The sequence below is a fragment of the Botryllus schlosseri genome, chromosome 11, assembly GCF_051294905.1.
Source record: "Botryllus schlosseri isolate E-star chromosome 11, Bs_hap1, whole genome shotgun sequence".
Lineage (NCBI taxonomy): Eukaryota > Metazoa > Chordata > Ascidiacea > Stolidobranchia > Styelidae > Botryllus > Botryllus schlosseri.
The window spans coordinates 11,264,520-11,287,193 of NC_137246.1; the positions used below are offsets into that span (position 1 = coordinate 11,264,520).

General features: G+C 37.1%; 1 protein-coding gene across 1 annotated transcript in view; it reads right to left on the reverse strand.

Moving 5' to 3' along the window:
- LOC145450013 (uncharacterized) overlaps window positions 1-22,674 on the reverse strand; it is a 120,511-nt gene that overhangs the window by 31,283 nt on the left and 66,554 nt on the right. Inside the window, exons 99-152 of the mRNA XM_080328466.1 lie at window positions 22,148-22,339; window positions 21,512-21,676; window positions 20,636-20,833; window positions 20,330-20,497; window positions 20,075-20,266; window positions 19,870-20,010; window positions 19,047-19,238; window positions 18,729-18,893; window positions 17,705-17,902; window positions 16,876-17,043; window positions 16,567-16,764; window positions 16,338-16,502; window positions 15,635-15,661; window positions 15,462-15,572; window positions 15,188-15,310; window positions 14,766-14,891; window positions 14,168-14,293; window positions 13,981-14,109; window positions 13,793-13,918; window positions 13,596-13,718; window positions 13,300-13,422; window positions 13,116-13,238; window positions 12,402-12,527; window positions 12,210-12,341; window positions 11,622-11,744; window positions 11,322-11,441; window positions 10,659-10,775; window positions 10,478-10,600; window positions 9,833-9,958; window positions 9,636-9,761; window positions 9,233-9,358; window positions 8,859-8,981; window positions 6,816-7,064; window positions 6,631-6,756; window positions 6,304-6,423; window positions 6,117-6,239; window positions 5,392-5,520; window positions 5,200-5,331; window positions 4,668-4,913; window positions 4,086-4,340; window positions 3,657-3,782; window positions 3,471-3,596; window positions 3,283-3,405; window positions 2,903-3,028; window positions 2,671-2,796; window positions 2,486-2,608; window positions 2,300-2,425; window positions 2,113-2,235; window positions 1,501-1,623; window positions 1,292-1,438; window positions 1,104-1,229; window positions 921-1,046; window positions 735-860; window positions 289-537 (exon numbers count right to left, since the gene is read on the reverse strand). Of these exons, the coding sequence (XP_080184592.1) occupies window positions 289-537; window positions 735-860; window positions 921-1,046; window positions 1,104-1,229; window positions 1,292-1,438; window positions 1,501-1,623; window positions 2,113-2,235; window positions 2,300-2,425; window positions 2,486-2,608; window positions 2,671-2,796; window positions 2,903-3,028; window positions 3,283-3,405; window positions 3,471-3,596; window positions 3,657-3,782; window positions 4,086-4,340; window positions 4,668-4,913; window positions 5,200-5,331; window positions 5,392-5,520; window positions 6,117-6,239; window positions 6,304-6,423; window positions 6,631-6,756; window positions 6,816-7,064; window positions 8,859-8,981; window positions 9,233-9,358; window positions 9,636-9,761; window positions 9,833-9,958; window positions 10,478-10,600; window positions 10,659-10,775; window positions 11,322-11,441; window positions 11,622-11,744; window positions 12,210-12,341; window positions 12,402-12,527; window positions 13,116-13,238; window positions 13,300-13,422; window positions 13,596-13,718; window positions 13,793-13,918; window positions 13,981-14,109; window positions 14,168-14,293; window positions 14,766-14,891; window positions 15,188-15,310; window positions 15,462-15,572; window positions 15,635-15,661; window positions 16,338-16,502; window positions 16,567-16,764; window positions 16,876-17,043; window positions 17,705-17,902; window positions 18,729-18,893; window positions 19,047-19,238; window positions 19,870-20,010; window positions 20,075-20,266; window positions 20,330-20,497; window positions 20,636-20,833; window positions 21,512-21,676; window positions 22,148-22,339 (7,797 nt within the window). The remainder of the gene's footprint in view (window positions 1-288; window positions 538-734; window positions 861-920; window positions 1,047-1,103; window positions 1,230-1,291; window positions 1,439-1,500; window positions 1,624-2,112; window positions 2,236-2,299; window positions 2,426-2,485; window positions 2,609-2,670; window positions 2,797-2,902; window positions 3,029-3,282; window positions 3,406-3,470; window positions 3,597-3,656; window positions 3,783-4,085; window positions 4,341-4,667; window positions 4,914-5,199; window positions 5,332-5,391; window positions 5,521-6,116; window positions 6,240-6,303; window positions 6,424-6,630; window positions 6,757-6,815; window positions 7,065-8,858; window positions 8,982-9,232; window positions 9,359-9,635; window positions 9,762-9,832; window positions 9,959-10,477; window positions 10,601-10,658; window positions 10,776-11,321; window positions 11,442-11,621; window positions 11,745-12,209; window positions 12,342-12,401; window positions 12,528-13,115; window positions 13,239-13,299; window positions 13,423-13,595; window positions 13,719-13,792; window positions 13,919-13,980; window positions 14,110-14,167; window positions 14,294-14,765; window positions 14,892-15,187; window positions 15,311-15,461; window positions 15,573-15,634; window positions 15,662-16,337; window positions 16,503-16,566; window positions 16,765-16,875; window positions 17,044-17,704; window positions 17,903-18,728; window positions 18,894-19,046; window positions 19,239-19,869; window positions 20,011-20,074; window positions 20,267-20,329; window positions 20,498-20,635; window positions 20,834-21,511; window positions 21,677-22,147; window positions 22,340-22,674) is intronic.

The window sequence follows — 22,674 nt, forward strand, 5'->3', positions numbered from 1 at the left end:
TGTAAAAAAGAGCTTTGAGAAAGTCTAAGACTTTGAAAAGTAGTTCACAGCTTTTACATAAGTGATATGCATCCTTTCAGAAGTATTCTGCTTCAATTACAGGCAATGTGAAAGCAAAAATAGTCCGATGAAAACCATTGGAGAAAATTGTGAACACAGAGAAAACCTATTTAGGGAGTCAAAAAATTAGAAGCAGCCTACATAATGAATATCCATCTCTGTCATATATCAGCTCACAGACAATAGAAATAACTTGTGAAAACCCACTTCATTCATATAAATCGGTACCTTGGCAAGATTTGAAGCCATCGCCTCTGTATCCATCCCTGCATTCACAATTGTAGCTGCCACGAGTGTTGGAACACTGTGCATCTTGCGCACACGGCATTTCTTCCATAGTGCATTCATCAACGTCATCGCAGGTCTTTCCATTTCCTTGGTAGCCAGAGATGCAAATACAGTCGTATCCTCCATTGCTATTCTCACAACGAGAATTGCTGTCACAGTCGGCAGCACCATTGTTGCATTCGTCGATATCTACGAAATCGAGATTTCTCGGTCATGATGTCTAACTGCCTATGTTACTGAGCAGTCTCTGTGAGAGATAGGTTAACTGAGCGGTAATATTGATATACAAAAGCATTCGAGTTCGGTTAGTATAACAGATGTCTAGAAAAGGCGTATGTTATCACAAACGAATCGTTTGTGCACCAAAACGCTTGTGACACACTTACCTAGACAGTTATTTGGTCCTGTCTGTACATAACCATCTTTACACACACACTCGTAACCGCCAGGTGTATTGAAGCATGTGCTGGAGTTTGAGCACTCGTCAATACCAAGAGCGCACTCATCGGTATCTGGAATGTGAATTTGTTGTAAAATCCTGTCACATTTCTTTCATTAGAGACAGAGAGTACCTCCGCAAGAGGCTCCTATAGCGGATGAATATCCATCTTTGCAACTGCATTGATAACTCCCTTCTGTATTGACACATTCATCTTCATCCAAGCATGCATCCAGTCCAAGAGAACATTCATCCAAATCTATTATTGGAGGTATTGAATTAGAGCTTCACCAAGGCACGAAATATAGTATCATACCTTTGCACTCCACTGCAGGATTGCCAAAAAATCCTTGTTTACATTCACACAAGTGCGAACCAGGTAAGTTACGGCATTCTGCATTTTCAATGCATATATCCTCGGACAACAAGCATTCGTTGACATCTGTAAAAGATGTAAAAATAGAAGTTTGAAATGTTTTTTAATATAGTCAATTAGTCACGTACCAAGGCACGATGCAATTCCTGATCCAAAACAGTCTTTCTTTCCGCCGCCTTCGTACCCGTCATTGCAACTGCACAGAAAACTTCCTTCTGTGTTATTACAATGTGCGTTCTTGTCACACGGATGAGCTATTTCACATTCGTTGATATCTGTGGAACACAATAATGTGTATTAGGAGTCACCACTGACAATGATAATATCATTTACATACCATTGCAAGATGATTTTCCGTCGCCTGTAAAGCCATCTTTGCACACGCATGTATATCCGCCGTGAACATTCTTACAGATTGAATTTGCCTTACAATCGTTGATGAATCCACATTCGTCGATATCTGTACACATAATAACATAAATCATCCATATCAATTCACATTTCTATACAAATTGAACAAAAATTTTCAGTTTAGTAGCATATCAACAATAGATTAGACTTACATACAAGCCAATTATAAAAAAGACTGGTTACGGAGCTGACCCTATGTGCAGTTTTCAAAACCAAAAACAATTAAAATATTCCATATGAAATTATTATTAAATCAATATTAATAAAACACAAAGCAAGCTAGGGCGTGTTTATTGATTACACCACAAACATTAAGAAAATTTAGTATATATGCTTTTTCCAGTCCAGATAAATTCAAAAAAATTGAGTCACTCCAGTTGAAAGAGAATATTGATCAGGTTATCAGTGGCAGGGTACTAATTTCGTTAAGGATAACTTAATCTCAGTGTTTTATAAATGGAATCAGTGCACCCTAGCATTAAGGTATATGTCTGATTATCACGAAAAAATTCAACTGTACAGGCTGGTAGTAACTCACCAACACAGGTCTTTCCATCTCCTTTGAATCCTTCGATACATTCACAAAGGAAACTTTGCTTTGTATTTTTACACATCGCATTTTCATCGCAGTCATGCAAGTCCAGTGCACATTCATCGATTTCTTTATATTTCACAAAGAATCAATTTATTCTCAGTTATTTTCTATATAAATGATTTGTTCCTACCATTGCAAGCCACCATACCATCTCCTGTGTATCCAGATTTGCATACACATTGGTAATTTCCATCTATGTTGATGCAATCCGAGTTTGGTTTACACTGGTGCGTGTTGCTCGAGCATTCATCGTCATCTTGTCAGAATCGAAATTCACTAGTGGTGTTAACGCAATACAAATGGCAGATGAACATACCGATACATTTGGCGTTCACTTTGAGATACCCATCGACACAATTGCACCGAAAACTTCCGACTGTATTAACGCACCGCGCATTGGGATCGCATTCAAAATTTCCTGTCTTGCATTCGTCGATATCTGAGTATTAATTGCAAGCTTAGTCAGTCTTATTTTCGGAATCTTCGTGGATAGCTACATACCAATGCATTGACACAAGTCGTTCTCTTCGAAGCCATCTTTGCATTTACACGTGAAACCACCGTCAGTGTTTTTACAATCTGCATTCGGGTCGCAGTTACTTGTTCCCAATGCGCATTCGTTGATGTCTTGAAATTATAAACAGTTAGATAATGCATAGAATAAGTGAATATATCAGTGTTATGAGATATTATCTTGATATGATACATGGTGCACATTATAGCATAAATTTACCATCGCAACCAGTATCTGGATTTCCCGTGTATCCCTCTTTGCATTGACAGGTGTGAGACCCATCTGCATTTATACAGATGGCGTTTTCTCCGCAAACATCTTTCTTCTCAACACACTCATTGATGTCTGGAGAATGAATAAATCATCTTGATACTTTAGGTTGTATGGCATAAAGAAATGTCAATACATCTTTTTGAGTAGAAATATGAGAATCGTCAACATAATTAACAATTTCACCAAATCTAGATGTTTCAAGAAGTGAAAATTAAAACGGCATTGGAAAAAACTGCACACCATAATACGAAATGTATCTATGACATAGCACATAAGCTGGAAATCACTCATAAAATCACGTGTAAGTAAAATGTAATCTTCCCTACCATCACAAGTATGTCCATTTCCACGATATCCATTTAGACACTTGCATTGATAACTCCCCACTGTGTTATTACAAACTGCAGCAATATCACACGAGTCAAGTCCTTCCACACATTCATCAACGTCTATCAAGTGTACAGTTATAGTGTGAAAATATACATTTGTGATAAAAAGTCTAGCATGAAACAACCTTCACATATCTGCAATTCGGTACGCTTGAACCCATCCTTACAAAGGCACAAATGACCTCCGACTTCATTGACACATTTTTCATTTTCTGTACAGTTGTCCTCGTTAGTTTGACACTCATCAATATCTGCAATGAAGCAGCTGTAAGGTTTCTAGAATTTCGTACACAGTAAGTGTGACTGTATACCATCACAGAATGTCCGACCCTCGCCTTTGTAACCGACCGCACATGTACATACATAAGATCCGATAGTGTTACTGCATTCTGAATTTTCAACGCATTTCGCCATCTCTTTGTCACACTCGACAATGTCTGTACACAGTAGAAATGAAATTCACGCTGTGATTCAACAACATATACAATACTAATATACTCATTTATACATCTTAGAAGCAGTATCCAATACATTTGCAAGAATGAATCATTATTACAAGCACCGGTTACAACTTTGTACTATACAGATTAAAATATTATAAATTAAATCATCGATGATAATCAATATTTTGTGAACCCTTGCAACCAAGAAAAACAATGTCTGCTCAATGTACGATGTCATAAACACATCAACTAGTCTGCTTTAGCACGCCAATGAAACACAATTCTTTTATATATTACCTTCGCATATATCAGTTGTGTTCCTGTCATAACCAGGTTTGCAATTGCAAACAAATCCACCATCAGTATTTTTGCAAGTAGCATTTTTATCTTGACAATCATTATTGCCAGTCTCACATTCGTTGACGTCAATACAAGTGTTATCGCGTGACATTTCGTAACCCTTGTTACAAATGCAGTTGTGACTCCCGACAGTGTTCTCACATTGTGCGTTTTCTTCGCAAGAATCAGTGCCTTTGGTGCATTCATCGACATCTGCATAAAAAAGAAATTGAAATGTATAGGAAATCACAAAAACGAATGCATCATCCGTAAGAAAGTTTCAAAAAGTAATCAAATATCACTTCGAATTCAAATTAAATTTCATCAGTGTATTGTAGTGATATACAAGCGATGAACAGCATATTCAGATTGCCAAATTTACCCCACTCTCAACTTTTAACTAACTGAATTCGAAATATGAACGTATTGTCTGCAGCAATAATGAAGTTTTTTACCACCAGAAGCAAAATTACTGTATACAGACAATGTGTGGAATGATATGTGCAAACTCGTAAATATATGCATGTTTTAACTTAATACCGTTGCATTGCTTTTTGCCATCTCCTTCAAATCCGTCAGAGCATATGCATCTGTGATCGCCATTTGTGTTAGAACACTCTGTGTTTTCAACGCATTCATCGTCGCCCGTTACGCATTCATTGACATCAGAGCAAACTTGTTTCCCATCGCCAGTAAATCCTTTCTCACAAGTGCAAAGGTAACTACCTTCTGTGTTGTTGCAAACCGCATTTTGGGCGCAAGGATTCTCGAGACATTCGTCGATATCTGAATGAAGATCAGACATTAGAGATCACATTTGTGAAAACATAAAGCCGAGTAAGCACATACCAGCTAGATACTGATTGTAGAAAGGATATTTGTAGCATTTCAAGAAAATTATATTTGCCCATTGAAACAATAAAGATATTTGCCTATCTCAGATAAAAAGACAAAAATGCAAAATACAAGATTACAGTTCCATAGATGTTATTTATGTGATTGGAAAAGACAATTTGGATTATTCAGTCCAACATATACAAAGTAATTTTCCAATTCAACCCTTGTTACTTACCGTCACATTCAAGATCTGTGTCATCCTTTTTATACCCAGCCACACATTCAAATATTGCACTGCCACGAGTATTGACGCAGACCGCATTGTCCGGTAATACAAAATCACTTTCTTCCATGCATTCGTTGACATCTTACACAAAAATGAGTGATTGAGTTGACGACAGGAGCTGTGTCTAGTGAATTTACATACCTTCACAAAGTGATTTCCCATCTCCTTTATATCCTCGTTTGCACTGGCAATCGAAGGAACCTGGATTGTTGTTACATTTAGCATCCAAAGCGCAGACTCCTTCATTCTTGTCTTCACATTCATCGATATCTGTGAAAGACATAATTGCTGTTTGAATCACACAAAGTGGTTCAACGCTGAGAAAGCGAATGCATCAGCCATACCTGTATTTTGATTTTTGTAACAATTTTGTCTCGAAATACAACCACAGATTGAATGTCTTTGCCAGATTCAAACCAATCACTTCTTAAGGTATTTAGTATGTCTACAACAGGATAACTAAATCAATATTTTACAAAGGAAAAGATTTCTATATCACATTCATATTTTTGCCGGGCTAGACGGGCTTTATTGCTTCACGGGGGATCATGATATGACTTGATTTGGTATTACCACCACCGGAAGTGTCACCTCTGGATTCTGTGCTTTGTCAAGTATTCATAATACCGATGATAGTAAGATGATAATTACTCAAAGAGCCAGAACAACTTTTGTGGGTGGAGATAACCATGTTTGGAATAAAAGTTCTATTTAACCTCCCCCCCCCAAAAAAAAAATATATCGGATGTAATGCTACGTTGAAGCTATTATCTGAAATACTAATATCGGGATAAATCTCACACTGTAATGGTACACTTTCAATACAAAATTAGAGGAAGGTAATGTAGATATGAAAATCACTAGACCTTCGCATTCCCCATTTTTGTCCTGATATCCTTCCACGCAGTCACATTTGTATGATCCAGGAGCATTTTTGCACTCAGTATTGTTCGTGCAGGTGAAACTCTCAATTGCACATTCATTAATATCTGTGGAAACAAACGTTTCATAAAAAATGTGACGCAGCGACAGCTGAGATGATTCGAGACATACCTGAACATAAGTTAGTACCATCTCCCGAGTAGCCGACATCACAAGTGCATTGAAAACTTCCAGCAGTGTTTGTGCACACTGCATTTTTGTGACAAGGTGAATCTTCACATTCGTCGATATCTAAGAATCAAGAAATAATAGCTTGTTATGCATCTGGAAATCCCTACGATTTAATGCTGTCTGTAAAAACTACTGACAAATCTGCACTTGGAATCGTGTGTGATTCTAAATAGATTTGTATTAGAAAGTCCAATCTGCAGAATTTTACTGTTGCTCTGAATGCCTAAGTCTAAGATATTCCGAATGGGCTTGTTGATTCAAACGTACCTGTACAATCAAGCTTTCCATCTCCAGTGTAACCCATAGCGCAGTCGCACGCATATCCTCCTTTCAAATTACTGCACACAGCATTTTCTACACAAGGATTATCAGGCAGGGTGCATTCATCAATTTCTGTTATATGAAACATTTGATTATGACATCCAATGTGATGTTTCAGTAGATTACGTTACCTTTACAGTTGTACCCGTCTCCCTCAAATCCGGTATTACAAGCACAGCTGTAATCACCGACAGTGTTTGAGCATTTTGCATTTTTGTCACATTTATGACTCCCGTCTACGCATTCGTCGATGTCTTTGCATTCTTCGAAACCATTTCCAGTGAAGCCTTTTTCACAAGAGCATTCATATCCACCATCGTTATTAGTGCATGCCGCAAATGTGACACATTCATCTGTGTCTTCCATGCATTCATCAATGTCTAAAGGGAAGGATGAATTAAAGTTACATTACCAAGGGTGTAGCACAGGGGTTCTCAACCCGCGGCCCGCGGGCCGCATGCGGCCCGCAGACGATTCTTTTGCGGCCCGCGACATCTTTCAATATAATCACTACTGGCCCCGTATTGTTATGGAAGACCAATGTGTCACATTTGTCGAAGAACAGTTGTTGTAACAAAGCCTAGAAGCTTGAAATGATAGCACGATAGTTTCATCTGGAGTTATACATATCAAACGTTGCTAGCTTGGTTTCAAGCCCAGCAATCCATATTTCGAATCATTTTTAACTTGCCGACGACGTGACAAACGCATTGTTCAAAATTGCTTGGAATATCGCTAAACCCAAGAATCTGCTAGACAAGATATGGCTTCAATAAAACTTTAACGTACTGTGCGAATATTCGCTGTTTCCGGAACTTAGCAGCAAGTCCTACATCACCTGACAAATTTCGAAGCTACAGTTGTCTGATGCAACAGTCACCAGAAGATCGAGTAACAGCGATCTCAGTCGATTTTTTATCGCATGTTCTGTAACACGTCGCCACGTAGACTACTTTAGCCTAGCATTGGACCTATCCATCGATGCACACAGTCCACACACATTGCATAGCTAATTATCCAGGTGTTTTTATCAGAGTGAGCATGGGCATTGGGCATCTTTCCAGAGGAAATGCTGATGGGGCAAACGTGGGAAGGGGACCAGGACATCAATTTGACAAAGCTGACGTCTGTAACTATTGGTGTATAGGGCTCCAGCCATGGAAGGAAATGAGAAGAGTTGATTGATTTGCTCAGAAATGACCCCTAACGTCTCAATTCTTCTCATATCACTGAGAGCTCAGTAACGAAAAAGTCACCGTAATTTTATACTTGCTCGCTCACGCAGCGAAACAGTGAGTTCGGTTCTCTGGTAGTGGAAGGGTTTGAAGGGTGCATATACCATACCGACATGGTAACGAATGGAATGTACGCTCCATGAAAGGATTTACTTGCGCCACTTGAAGATCGATATTCTCACAAAAAAACAGCAACTGCAAACTTACGAACGCTCTCCATTAATGCTTTAAAATGCACACAAATGTCCTAAATGCCCGAATAAGACTGATAAATAGGCCTTAATTTAATAGTAGCCCACAAATACACGGTGATAAGGTTCTGCGGCCCGCAGCGTCTTTTAGTGTGAAAATGCGGCCCGTTATACGAGGGAAGTTGAGAACCCCTGGTGTAGCATTTCAAAAGTTGGTTGAAAGTAATCTTTACAAATAAAGCATCACATGAATTCATAGCCATATTCTATTTCATTTTGTAACTATCAATGTTCAGTTGCTACGAGACTGTTCTTGAGATAATTTTATTATGTTTCAACATGTATGTTGATGGCTCTGGCATTGCATTATGTATACAGAAGATATAAATTTACTTTCAAGAGTCAACAGTAGATATGCGATGTTATGAAATTCTTGACATCCATTTAAAACCTATCTTACTAGATCAACTCACCCAAATCTTCGACATTAAAAAACAGGTGCAACAAGGCTATTGGAGATATCCAAGCTACATGGGTTGGTCTTTCTTCCGAAAACATCCTCAATAAATACATCAAATTGGGCATATAGCCAAGTTAACAAATCTATGCAAATTTTCTTCACAATGTACAAGTTTCAAGTTATGGCGTGCCAGTGTTGAGTTGATATTTCTGGGGCATCTGCATCATGTCTATTTGCAGCATCAGTTTACATACTTAACCATTTCAAGATAAAACGGCAGTCCCTCACCAATACAGGAGTTGATCCCGTCACCAGAGTACCCGTGTCCACATTCGCAGGTGTATTTGCCAGGTGGTTTATTATAACATTCAGCGAGATTGTGGCAGATTTGATCTTGGCACTCGTCAATATCTGAAAAATACAATATAGCAAAATATCTGAGTTAAAACCATTGCAGCTTAGTAGCAAAGTCATACTTTACTTTGTACTCTGTACAAAGCAGAACTTACTTGAAAACGCTTAAAACCAATCAATTTCTAAAGGAAGACATATTGAACTGCCTACAACATATCACGAAATAACCTTTGAAGAGCTATATGAGAAACATTAACCCCAACATTACACAAGTATGATTGACATTGTAATATGTACTATTTACCAACCTGTACATCCTTGCAGAGGATCACCAGTATAGCCATTGTGACAAATACACGAGGATGTTCCTGGCAGATTTTTGCATTTCGCGTTAGCTTTGCAATTATGGGTGCGTGTCTTGCATTCATTGATATCTGATAGAAAGCAGATAGAACAATGAATTGTAGGATAAACAGCTTTCAACATAGCTCTAATGATTTTGAATAATATATTCATATTGAAATGAACCTGAAAAATTTTGACCGACAAGCGTCATGGGCAATCATTTGGGTTCATTTCTATTGGAATATAATATACAATTGTATATTGAAGTTGTGTACTTCCAAGAAGCTCTTCTAATGATTTTATGTAAGTGAATCACATCAGCTGGGTAAACCAAAGGATGTAGTGTTTCGTCCTAACGAAATCTACCTGTGCATGTTTTCCCATCTCCATCATAGCCTTCCTTGCAGGCACATTTGTAACTGCCTGGAGTGTTGACACATTCAGCCTTGTCATCACAATCGTTAGTATCATCACTTTCACATTCGTTTACATCTAGATACAAAGGTTGCAAATGGAAATAGTGCGATTATTTAATTGGTTCCTGATGCAAGCTAACAAAATACCTTTGCATTCAACCTTTGCATCACCGGCGAATCCAGGTAAGCAGGAGCACATAAATGATGCATCCGTGTTGTTGCATATAGCGTTACTTGTGCAATCGTGTGTACCAGTAGTGCATTCATCAATATCTGCAAATCCAGGATAAACTATTCATATTTTCAAATTTCCAGTGCTGGAAATTAATGACATATTTCGGATACACCTTAAAACCTGAGCAGAGGTCATTTCAGACGATCCATTCTAACTTTTCATTCATGTCGTGCCAAGTCTAATATTCGATTATTCAGTTTCTTTTCATTTAAGAGCATTTCCACTTTTATAAAAATGTCGCTTTTTTCAAGCAACATTGAAGGCCACTAAAAGTCTATTGGTTCAGAAAAGAGTCCTTGTCGCAAAACATGTTATTCTGAGATCGCAAAATGGATCAATATTTCTAATTCACAATTTTTCATTGCATTGCTGTAACTGAATGAATCTATCTGAACTACACGATATTGTTACAATGGGAATACAATGGGAAAGATACAATATTCCACATGTATCCAGGTATAATTCTACGCCATCATTCATATTGGAAAGCTTCATTGAAGCTATATTTTGTGTTATACAATATCCATTGTAGAGAATGAAACAATCACAATACAAACCTTCACAAACAGAATCATCACTCTGTTGATAACCCTCTTTGCACTTGCAGAAAAAACTACCAGGTGTGTCTTCGCACACAAAATCTTTGGCACAAGACTCAGGCCTATTGCACTCGTTTACATCTGAAAGATATCCATAATATTGCTTCACGAAACCAACATATGGAATTGTAAGCATTACTTTTGCAAATTTCCCCTTCCAGTTTGTATCCATTATTACAAGAGCAAGTATAACTTCCCTCTGTGTTGTTGCATCTGGAATTCACGGGACACGGATTGTCCAGACATTCATCGACATCTGTAAATAAGCAAACCAATCGATAAAAATTTGTGATAAAAAGATAATAGGATGCTTCATTTGTCGCATTTTGCAGAAAGATAGTTGGTAAACGTTCCAAGATCAATTTATTTACATCATTCATCACCACAGTCTGTAGAGCATTGTATCCAGCCACCAGTATTGCTATATGTACAATATATAATACCCCTTGCACTAATGACTTCATGTAATCCATATATCTGTTGCAACGTTCTTAGATAGGTCAGTCCCACAGCATGGAGTAGAATGAATAATATACCAGGGTAACAACAAAGATTTACAGCAGAGTCACTACATCCCTGACAAGGCCATACAGCATTTGTTTTCCCTCCATATGCCCAAAGGTCGCTATATTTCCCTTGAAGAGTAAATTACCAGAACTATTGATAAGCAAACATTGAACTCATGGACTAACCTAAAGATACTCGTACAATTACAGACACCTGATTCCCAAATGATAATGCTGTTACAGCAAGATGTTGATACATTACAAAACACAATTTAAAAACGTAATGTAATATTTACCGGTACAAGAATCATCCTCATCAACGAATCCTTCTATGCAGGTACAGGTAAAGCTGCCTGCAGAGTTCGTGCATTTTTCATTTGCCCCACAAGCATCTTTGATATCACACTCGTCGATGTCTGACAATGTCAAAGGGCACACAAAATTAGTGCTGAAACTTTTTCAAATTGATAAATTGTAGTATAATAGAAGCATTTTTAAGCATGGGTTTCATTTATACGCTACCATGTCGCATCATATCCAAAACAATTATTATCAAAAATCTAACGAGCCAGGCAGAATCAAATATTTGAAATCACCAGAGCACTGATCTTTTTCGCCTGTGTATCCCTCTTTGCATTGGCAAGTAAATGAGCCATTGTTATTGACACACTTTGTATTGCGTTCGCAATCGTCTGTTGCTCTTTCGCATTCGTTTATATCTGGATTGAACACATGACTTGGATTAAATGTTTCTAAACACATTCAGTGCGACACAAAGGTAGTGAATTCGATCCAAATATTATATGCGAACTGTTGCGAATAAAGTTGCAATGTATCTTAGAGCTGGCTGAGTTTTCATATGACATCCACAGAAATGTGTAGTGATGCAACCAGATTGAACCAATCATACATTCAGTTTCCATACATTTACCCGGTGTCGACAAATCAAAGAGGTGGGTTTTCAAAATGACTAGTTGAGGTCTTTTAAGAAAACAGTGACCTTGGACACAGTAGCTTTGGATTATTTTTAAATTAGGTTGTAAAATCTGCAGTGTTTGCAGTAGTGATTAATGCAGACCAAATGGTTGTGCAAACAGTTATAAAGCATGCTTCAGAATTACTATACACCAGAGGCATATAGATATTGGTACAGTCATTTATGTAATCTTAAAATATAATGTTACCAATGCATCCATCTTTCTTTTCCGACATCTCAAACCCGTCAATGCACAGGCAAATATAACTTCCGATATTATTGACGCATTTAGAATTGTTCATACACGGGCTCATTACTTCATCACTGCATTCATCAATATCTTGAAAAATATAGAGTCAGCATTAGTCACCAAGAAATTTTACTATGTCAAATTATATACCGATGCATGTCTTTCCAGATTTGTCCTGTTTGATATATCCATCCTTGCAAACGCACATGTAAGAGCCAACAGTGTTGGCGCAGTCAGCTTGTTTGCCACACGGTGATGTCAAGCATTCGACAATATCTAGAAATACCAATTTTGCTGCATTACTATGCACAACTAATTTGACTATCAAGTGACCATATATATATATATATATATATATATATCCGCGGTAATTCATCACATTGAGGAAAATATGGTGACACAACCTTTATTTTGCATGGTATGCAAATCCTGAACAAAGGCACTGGGCTGCATTAACACAGAATGGCAACATTCATTTTGTGTACTATCGAGGTTGAACTGGACTTGACAAGAAAGGTTCATATGTAGGAGAAATGCTACTACACTCCCTATACAATGCATATAATACACATACACACATCATCCAGAAAATGCGGAATACGTGAAAAATTAGCAATCGCTAGGCCAGTTACTATGAAACCATTTCGTTGAGCAATTGAGAGTTTATTGCACAGAGAATGAGTACCCAACAATTAGTTATGAATAAAAATAGGTTTAAATATAAAACTGATCAAGCAGCAGCATAACTTTTAGATCATCTAATTATATATAAAGAATTTTGGGACATGTGAAGAATAATTTCCTCACTCAAATTCCATTTAAAACCATGTTATATATGTATGAAAGCAAATATCATTATCATACCTATGCATTTTCCTGCACCATCATCTTCAAAACCTTCATTGCACTTGCACTGATAGGAGCCCGGTTGATTGGTGCATGTCGCATTTTCCCCACAGACTGACGGATCATCGCATTCATTTATATCTGAACAAATGTTTCAAAATTGTATCCAAACACGAAGTTATCATGACTTTTGAAAAAATACCTTGGCAGGATGTGCCATTTCCAGAATAGCCATCTCTACAAGTACAAGTGTGGCTTCCGGGGAGATTCTGACACAATGCGTTAGCATCACATTTTGGCATGCCTTCGTTACATTCATCGATGTCTGTAACAATTTAAATATATATATCAAACAGAGAGTTTAGCAAACATCTCACTTCTGAAAATTGAAAATGTATTAGCGATAGGGCGGCGATACATGAGCATTGAGCATGAACAAACATGAGACATGAAGGTATATTTGCGTCGTATTGAAGTACTTGAAAATGTCAATTATACCTTCGCATTTGTCGTTTTTCTTGGAATATCCATCTTTACATTTACACATATAACTTCCGACAGTATCAGTACAGTTGGCGTTATCTTTGCAAATATCTACGTCGTCCACACATTCATTGATATCTAGATATATCATAAAATTGTAGTAGGAAGATAGAATGAAATTGTTACAATTTGTAGAACAGAAATTGACTTACTTTCACAGTTCTTTACCCCATCTCCATTATATCCAACCAAACATGTGCATGTGAATGTACCAGGTTCATTTTTGCACTCGGCGTTATCATGACAATTATCTAGTCCTTTTCTACATTCGTCAACATCTAAAACAAGATGTCGTCAAAATACATCACAAAGTTTGCCACAAACAGTAATAATGCCATACCTCTGCATGATTTAACACCATCACCAATATATCCTTGATCACAGATGCACAAGTAACTGCCTATTGTGTTGGAACACTGCGCGTTCTCTGTTAGACAGGTACTGGTACCAAGTGCACACTCATCCACATCTGCGTAACAACGCCAATATAGTTGAGATTGAAAATCTTACATACACGGGATATATACCTGTACAATTTACGACAGCGTCGCCTTCAAAACCATGCCTGCACCCACATTCAAAGCTGCCTTCGGTATTTACGCATAATGCATTATCGCAACAATTGTCCATGTCTTCGACACATTCATCAATATCTGTTTTTATGGAGATCAACATGAATATAATCACAGTAGGATATTGCTGCCTTAAGAACATTGCAATAACATTTAGAAAAGAAATCCCTGAATACCACTTTGTGTTACGAAAAAGTCCACATAATTCACAAATGGACATGTTTTTTTTAAATTCTACAAGTGTGGACTGTGTATGGACCATCCACACTATCAGAAATATCACTAGTAATCCGAGTGTAACTGGGTTTAGACTGTTGTAATTGTAGCCAGTAAGTCTCACTGTGTAAAATACTGCAAGTCTTGATTAACACAACCCTATTTGAAATATCAGTCATTAATATTACAACTGCCATTGTAAAAATCATTCATTAGGCAATTCACCCATTTTAGCACCGCAAAATGTGGCTCAAACCTATGAATGCCGCTTTCCTGAAGATACTGTTATAGTTACTCCTAATTTGGTCAAATTATTTTTCTTCAGGTATTCACTCACCCTGACAGGATTTGACTCCGTCCCCAGAATAGCCATCCGAGCAAGTGCAAGAAAAGCTACCAGGGCTGTTGCTGCAATTTGCGTTTTCATGACAATTGTCCACATTTGTGACGCACTCATCAATATCTTAAAAACAAAAAGAATACAAGCAATGAAATGATGTTACAAAATAAGCCCATATTCTTATGTATCCATATGTGTCGCATTGTGAGGTCAAAAATCCAGACAAGTGGGATGAGTCATTGAATAAAGAAGCACAACCAGAGTTGCAACTTGTATTAGTGTTTGACATATTGTGAGTCTATTTTTGAAAATCGCCAGCCAATTAATAAAAATAAACCCTATGAATGAAATACTTTACTACCACATATTAAAATAACTCAAATCAATCGATGGACAAAGGAATCATACACGACACATACCTTGACAAAATTCCCCGTCCCGTTCCCATCCATTATTACATGAACATTGGAAAGTTCCTGGTAAATTACCACAAAATGCACTTTCAGAGCAGTTGTCCATGCCCGTCAGACATTCGTCAATATCTGCAGAAATTAATGCAGGATTACCTCAGGTAATCCTTCAGAAGGCGAAAAATATAATCTTGACGTGAATAGAAAGAAGTTTGGTTACTTCATTTTCAGATTACTTCAAACTAAAGATCCTACTTCGACTCTTTGGAATTCACAATATTACCATCGCAAAGCTTTCCGTCACCAAGGTATCCATCCTTGCATACGCATTTGTAGGTTCCATTGTTTACACAAACGGCATCTTCGTGACATATTTCGGGATTTTGGAGGCAGTCTGTATTAGGAGCAACAAATCAAATATAGTTTGAGGCCATTTACTTGAATTTTATTTCTTACCGGGTGTTGGGTCTCCACGTAGTTCCTCTGTAAATGGAAATGAATCAACGACATGTTAGATCTTACGGAAGTATATATTGGTGTTACAAGTGGCAGACAAGTTGTTTGAGTTGAATATTCGATCTCAGGAAAAATATTCATTATAAAAAAGCGACTTGGCCTTCATCTTGGCTACCTGTCTATCCTTTTTACTAGTGATTGAATATTAGAAATTACATTAAATGGAATTTATAATTTCTTGCATATTATATATATCTGGGCCCATCGTTTTTCAATAAATAAGATTTTCTGTTAGCACCCTTACTTGGTCATTGGCGGGAGGGGTATGTACCTTATTTTAATCTTATATTTTTTACTAAAAGATGGAGACATATCCATAATGGTTGACTCGAACATATGAATTATGAAGTGCAAAACATGTTTCCAGTTGATTGCAAAGGATATAACGATATCTGCAAGTGATTACATCAGGATTTCAGATGATATTGTCAAACAAAAATATGTTATATCAAATTTGACTGGTTGGTAAATCGTAATGATGTGTTGCAGGCTTTTAGACATTATAATGGGCAAATTACACACATTTTTGCGATCCTGTCGCATTATGCTGCCGTCTTCAAATTCACTGACTTTCAGCACCTAAAAATCCTCCCTGGCTATCTCTATCATGTGACTGGATAGTAGCAACATATTATTCACACACCGATTTCCTCGTCGATTATCATAACAGTAGCCCCATCTTTGTCACCGATTTTAACTGGACTGTCATCATCATTAGATGGATTGATCAGTAGTACGATAAAATTTTCATCATCTTCATCAATGCCATCGCTAACGATTGGAATTTCCACAATCTTTCTTGTTTCATCTAAATTTATATAAAATATGACATGTTTTCACAAGGTAACTTCAATGCAACAATATATACTAACCAGGTTCGAAAACCACAGTTGATTTTGAATCGGGTGTGCGGGGAGTGAAGTCCTCCAAGTTTTTGGCGGAATTCTCTGTCGTTACCAAGTTTATTGTGGTCTTTTGCGAAATATCACCACTTCGCACAATAGGAATCGCGACTTTTTCCAGAACTTCTAAAACACTGTACTTTTCATCTTCCAATTCTATCGTTGTCACTGTAGAAATAGACATGGTGTGATGTAAAGGATTGCGTGTAAATTCTTCAAGATACATTTCGGTTACGGACTCTACAAACACTATCAAATTGTTCAGTCATAAAATTTTACCGTCAGACGGGTCCAATATGTTGATTGTGGCTTCGCCGATTTCTCCTATCTTTGCGACTGCATCGACTGCTAGATTATCAGGTTCCAGCAATGTCACGGTGAATTTTTCAGGCACCTCGTCCAATTTGTCGTTTATTATCGAGACAGTGACTTTCTTCTGCGTTTCGTCTATAGCAAAATCACAGGAATCGAACACTGTTCGGGATACTAGATAAAGTTAAAAACACTTGTTCTCAGCCTTTGTAAATGGTAAAATTACAAAAATTAGACGGACCGAATAATCTTCAAAAATCACAAATGACCCCACTACAAATAAATTCATCCCAAAATTCTCCAATTAAAAACTTTATTTTGATTGTCTGGTTTCTTTTGAAAGAACTGTGAGTGTACTGTTTGCTAGTCTTTAATACACCAAGAAATGTCTCTAAATCGTACCGCCGAAATTTACCGAATTCTGTTAAATAAGTCTACTTAGCTTTCACATATTACAACTGGTTGTAAGCTGCTTTGAAACCATTTGGTACAACAATTGTAGAATTGTAGCATATGGTAGGTTGAAAGTAGAGCATGAACTATATATATATTATGGCACGATGGTGTTTTAAATCTGATGTGTCATTTCTCTAAATAATAACCGTGCATCCGACTTCTTGAATTTTGCTACTGAGATATACAATTGTGCTATATTAAGCAGACTGGCAGGAAAGTTGACACTTGACGGCACTAGTCTGCGGACCAGCGGAGAACCATTGGAACTAAAGGACAGCCAGTCCCAGTACCAGTCGACTATCAGATAAATATTTGTAGGCGTTGGAAAGATTGCTTTTACCTGGCTCAAACATAACAACAGACAACGGATTTTTTATCTTTTCAACAAAATCCTCGGGAGTTTCGGCAGTTCCTGATTGTGTGACAACGTACGCCGTTGTTTTATTCGATAAGTCGCCAGTTCTCAATACAACAATCTCAACTTCTTCTTCATCTTCAATGACTGTGTATTCATCTTTTTCGAATTCCACAGTGGTGGCTGAACATGTATAATCAAACAGTTACCACTGATTGCAGAGATAGCTAAAAAAAGCTTCTTGGAGGTACAGAACTTCAATATACAATTGAATAGTATTTTCATATTGACATGAACCCGAATACTTTCGGCTGACACTCATCAGGGGTAATCGTCAGAATATCATATATCAACAATTGTATCACAAATTGTGACATGAAATTCTGAATACGAGAGCGTTCAATGTACCATTTGTGTACCATCTAAAAATAGTACATTGAACGCTCTCGTATTCAAAATTCCATGCTGGTGATGTCATATCTTGTGATGTAATTGTTGATATACGATGTTATTTTCCATTCTCTACTAGTTACTGACCAGCTGAAAATATTCGGTTTCATTTCAATTTAGCTAGAAACAAAGTATTTTTCCTAGAACACAAGTGGATATCCTAAATCTATAGTATTTACTCACACGGTTTCTTTGAAGAGTAATCTTACACATAAACATTACTAAATTTTGAAGCAAAAGCAAATATCACAAACATACAAAAAAATTTGGTCTACTAAGAAGTAACTCGACAGATAGATATAAATTATGTTCATGAATGAAATCATCGCAAGTATGGCCAATAGGTACCCATCATGTAGAATGGTGTGAAATTTGAAGGTTGGCAGGAAATTGTACAGGAAACATAATCCTCAGATACCTCTTCAAGATTGTTACTTCGGCGGTGTTGCAACCACTCGCTGCTAGCTATCATTAGAAATCCAGTTGATATGAAAGTTGGAAACGATTCAACTAAAGTGTTTTAATTCAATAAAATCAATAAAATAACACAATTACTTACTTGGCTGGTCTGTAATAACCACAACAGATTTGTTTTGTTGGCCCACGTCTACCGGAATAGAAGTGTCGTCATTTTCCGGTTTGTCCAAATAGACGACAAACTTCTCTTCATTTTCTGGTCGGTTGTCCTTGTAAATCGGAATTACGACAGATACTTCTTCAATGTCTAAACAAACAAAAAATGTGCGATAAATGAAATTCAGGGGAGAAGGTTAGGTTAAAGACATAACAATTTTTTGTATCTCTCATAAACGTATTCGGGGATTATTGATTGGAATAGCATAGTTAAGTGATTAATCCAAGGAAAAACAATATTTACCTGACTGGAATACGATATCCGATACTTCCATATCAGGTCGTGGTTCAAAATCCTCATTATCAGCAGTGTCTGGTTTTGTTACCAAACGAACCTTCGATTCAGGCTTGAGGTTTCCAGATCGAACGACGTCCAAAGTAACATTCTCGTATTCGCTTGTTTCATATTTTGGCTTTTTAATATTAATGATTGTTCCTAGAAGAACGAAAATATAAACCCAATTGCCGTGACTCGTTACGAAGGAAAATCTATTCGAGTAGTGGGTGATATTGACCCTGGTGGCAATTTTGAGAGAATGAGGTGAAAAATATGAAGGGATTATTAGGTGAAATCTATTTGAATCTTGGTGGAATTGGTGGAATTTTGCCATTTTCAATTTATAAAAATCGATGGATATTAATGTGAAAGCGGCCCAATTATCAATTTCTCCCAGCCCGCAACAGTTGAATGGCATCAAATCGAGGAAAATTATGTCTAATTCAACTTGTTTGGGAATTCTCAAAACTGTGCAGCACCGCGTTATTGAAGTGCATCCTAAGATTAGTTTCCTTGACAATATTATTTATGCAAATCAACTATTTCAGTATCAAAAACTGTTGAAGTAGAAGTAGTATGGAAAAAGAACTACTTGATTAAGTGAAACAAATAGATAAAACCTGCTTGAGTACTACAGAAAAGTAGAAGTGCTTCACTACTGACGACCTCTAGCTTTTAGGGGGTCGATGAGTAAGAAAAGTTTGGGAGCCGCTGATCATAATGCCACAGAAAACATTCCCATAAACACCGAACACGATTGTACTTTTCGCAAATAGTAATAGTACTTTACCACTGGATGGATCTTCAATGATATTAACAGTCACAAGAAGTTCGGGATCATTCATAGCATCAGTGAGCGATCCAGTGACATTTTCAACACTTTCGTCGTCATCAATGGGAACCTTCACTATTGACTGAATTTCATCTTCGCCTGTAAGAATTATTAACTTGCTGATACTTTAATATAACCAGAATCTGCACAAGGCAAGAATTACCAGGTTCAAATACCAATTCCTCCTCGATTGGTTCTGCCTTTTCATCTGGAGTATCGTTTAGTCGGTACGGTTTAATGATTGAATCGACAGGTGTCTTCTTTGTTGTGTCGCCGTGACGACCAAGAGTGATGTTTAAGATGACAGTGTCGTTATCTTCAACGTACGACAAATCTTTGACATATACTTTGGTTCCTAGTGAAAAAAGTTTCTTTGAATTCACTACCCCCGATCAATATTTCAAAACACTATATTTACCGTCAGATTCATCCAAGATTGTTAATGTTGTTTCAATGATTTCACCCAGTTTTGCCAAAGTATCTTCAGCTAGATTTTTTGGTTCCACCAGCTCAAGCGTGAATACCTCTGGATTCTCGTAGATTTCGTCGTTCATGATTGATACGGTTACAAATTGTTCCGTTTCACCTAGATTTTTAGACATCACAAATCACATGTAGGCCAGCTCATTGCCTCATATTTAAAAATATATCGGGCATATTTCAATAACAAGTTTTGGAGGATGTTTTTTTTAAATTGACACTATCGTATTTTACAAGTCGTTACCGGGTTCAAACACAACATTCGATTCAGGATTCTTCTTCCTCTCCATGAAATCATTATCAGAGTCGGCAGTTCCAGGCTTCGTGACAACGTAAACAGTCGTTTGATTGGACAAATCTCCTCTTCTTAATACGGTGATATTTACTTCTTTTTCATCCTCCATAACTGTGTAGCTATCTTTCTCGAATTCCACCACAGTCACTGAAAGCATATACATTCGAAGCTTGAAACATAAAATATAAAAACATAGAGATAGAATAGCGGAATAGTGTGGGATGATATACAAAAAAAGTTAGAAATAGCATATGTTTTGAAAAGTGATGATCTCCATGGTCGCCTTAGTTCATAATTGAAGTAGTGTATTAGCAAAAATATCCGTAAATCAGTGTTTCTTGAATATTTTTCTGGCACGGAGCTGTAAATTTCATTTGGGTGATTGTGCGAACAGCCTAACTTTGAAATGTGGCAAGATGATGACTGAAAAAAGTCATCACTTCTTCTCAGTACTAACAATGGCCTGATATTGTCATCACTTTTGCTTCTCAGTCTATTGTGAGCGAGATAAAGCAAATAAGGACTGATGTTTTAAAGGACAGTATAGTACTTTCAACAATGGCGTTTAATGAACCTCTTACAACTAGTCTGTTACCTCCCAAGGGTGCACCCCAGGTTAGGAAACCCTGGCACAGACCATTGTGAATCCACTAAATTTACTATTTTCTCCAGCAGAGTGTATATTTGTCAGTCTATTAGAAGTATTTATGGTATGGTCTGGAATTTACAACTCATATTAGTACTCCAGTAATATAGAATTATTTCAACTGCAACAGTGGACAACCAGCTGAACCCCCTACGCAATAAAATGGTGAAGTTGCTTACCTGGTTGATCAGTTATGACGACAACAGACTCATTCTTCTCGCCAATGTTTATTGGAACATTCATATCATTGTTTTCAGCCTGTTCTAGATAAACAACAAAACGTTCTTCATCTTCTGGCAGATTGTCTTTCTTGATTGGGACGAGAACGGAAATTTCTTTTTCACCTAATATAAGATCAAAATTAAACAAGTAGCCTTGACTGAAGATGGCTAAATCATACAAACAACAAATTGAAAAGGTTTATCTATAAATTTCGTAATGTAGTTTGTAAAGGAAAGTACAAACATGAAAATTGAGTGGTAACGGAACTAGTTTGTAATGCATATATCAGATAGTGCAGTATGATTTATTGCTGCAATAATATCAATACAACAAGGATTATATTTATAAAGATGAGATTTTACGCTGAAGGTGTTGGTAAAATTGCTCTAAAATTACGTGATTCAAAGTCGTTTCACTATTATAATGATAAGAGGGACACAACATGTAACAGTAAATAGATCTTGCAGGTCAAACTAGAAGACGAAGTGTAAATCAGGGTAAATGAAGCATCCCTTGGTCAATGTAATCCAACAAACTCTAAGGAGGAGATATAGTTTCCTTGATTCCCATTTCCAAAATATACCCATACTCACTCGGCTTGAATAAGATATCAGAATCTTCAGTGTTTGGTCTTGTCTCAAAATCACTTTCATCGGCAGTGTCCGGTTTGGTTAGTAAACGAACTGTGGATTCGGTAGTGACATCACCAGAACGCACTACTGTCACTGTGACGTTCTGGGATTCGCTTGTTTCATACTTTGGTTTCTTGATACTGACAACAGTACCTGTACAAATAGAGTGTAATGCTACTTCGGTATTTTTTTTCGATTCAGTCATTGGATTTATCTTCTATACTCATAGGTCAAATGAACAGTAGATATCTATAGGGGGAAGGTAGTCAGTAATAAACTGCTTCATTTTTCAGATTGCAACTCCATGTTTAATGTTTACTCTAGTGGTGATCATTGCAGGAAACTACCAGCATATGTATTTGATAATATTATCATCTCAAGAACATGGCTATGTTATAGCAATGCAGAAAGATAAGGGAATTTGAGAAGGAATCAAAGAATAACCTTTCAAGCGTCACTTGGCATATAATAGTGACAAAAATTAAACC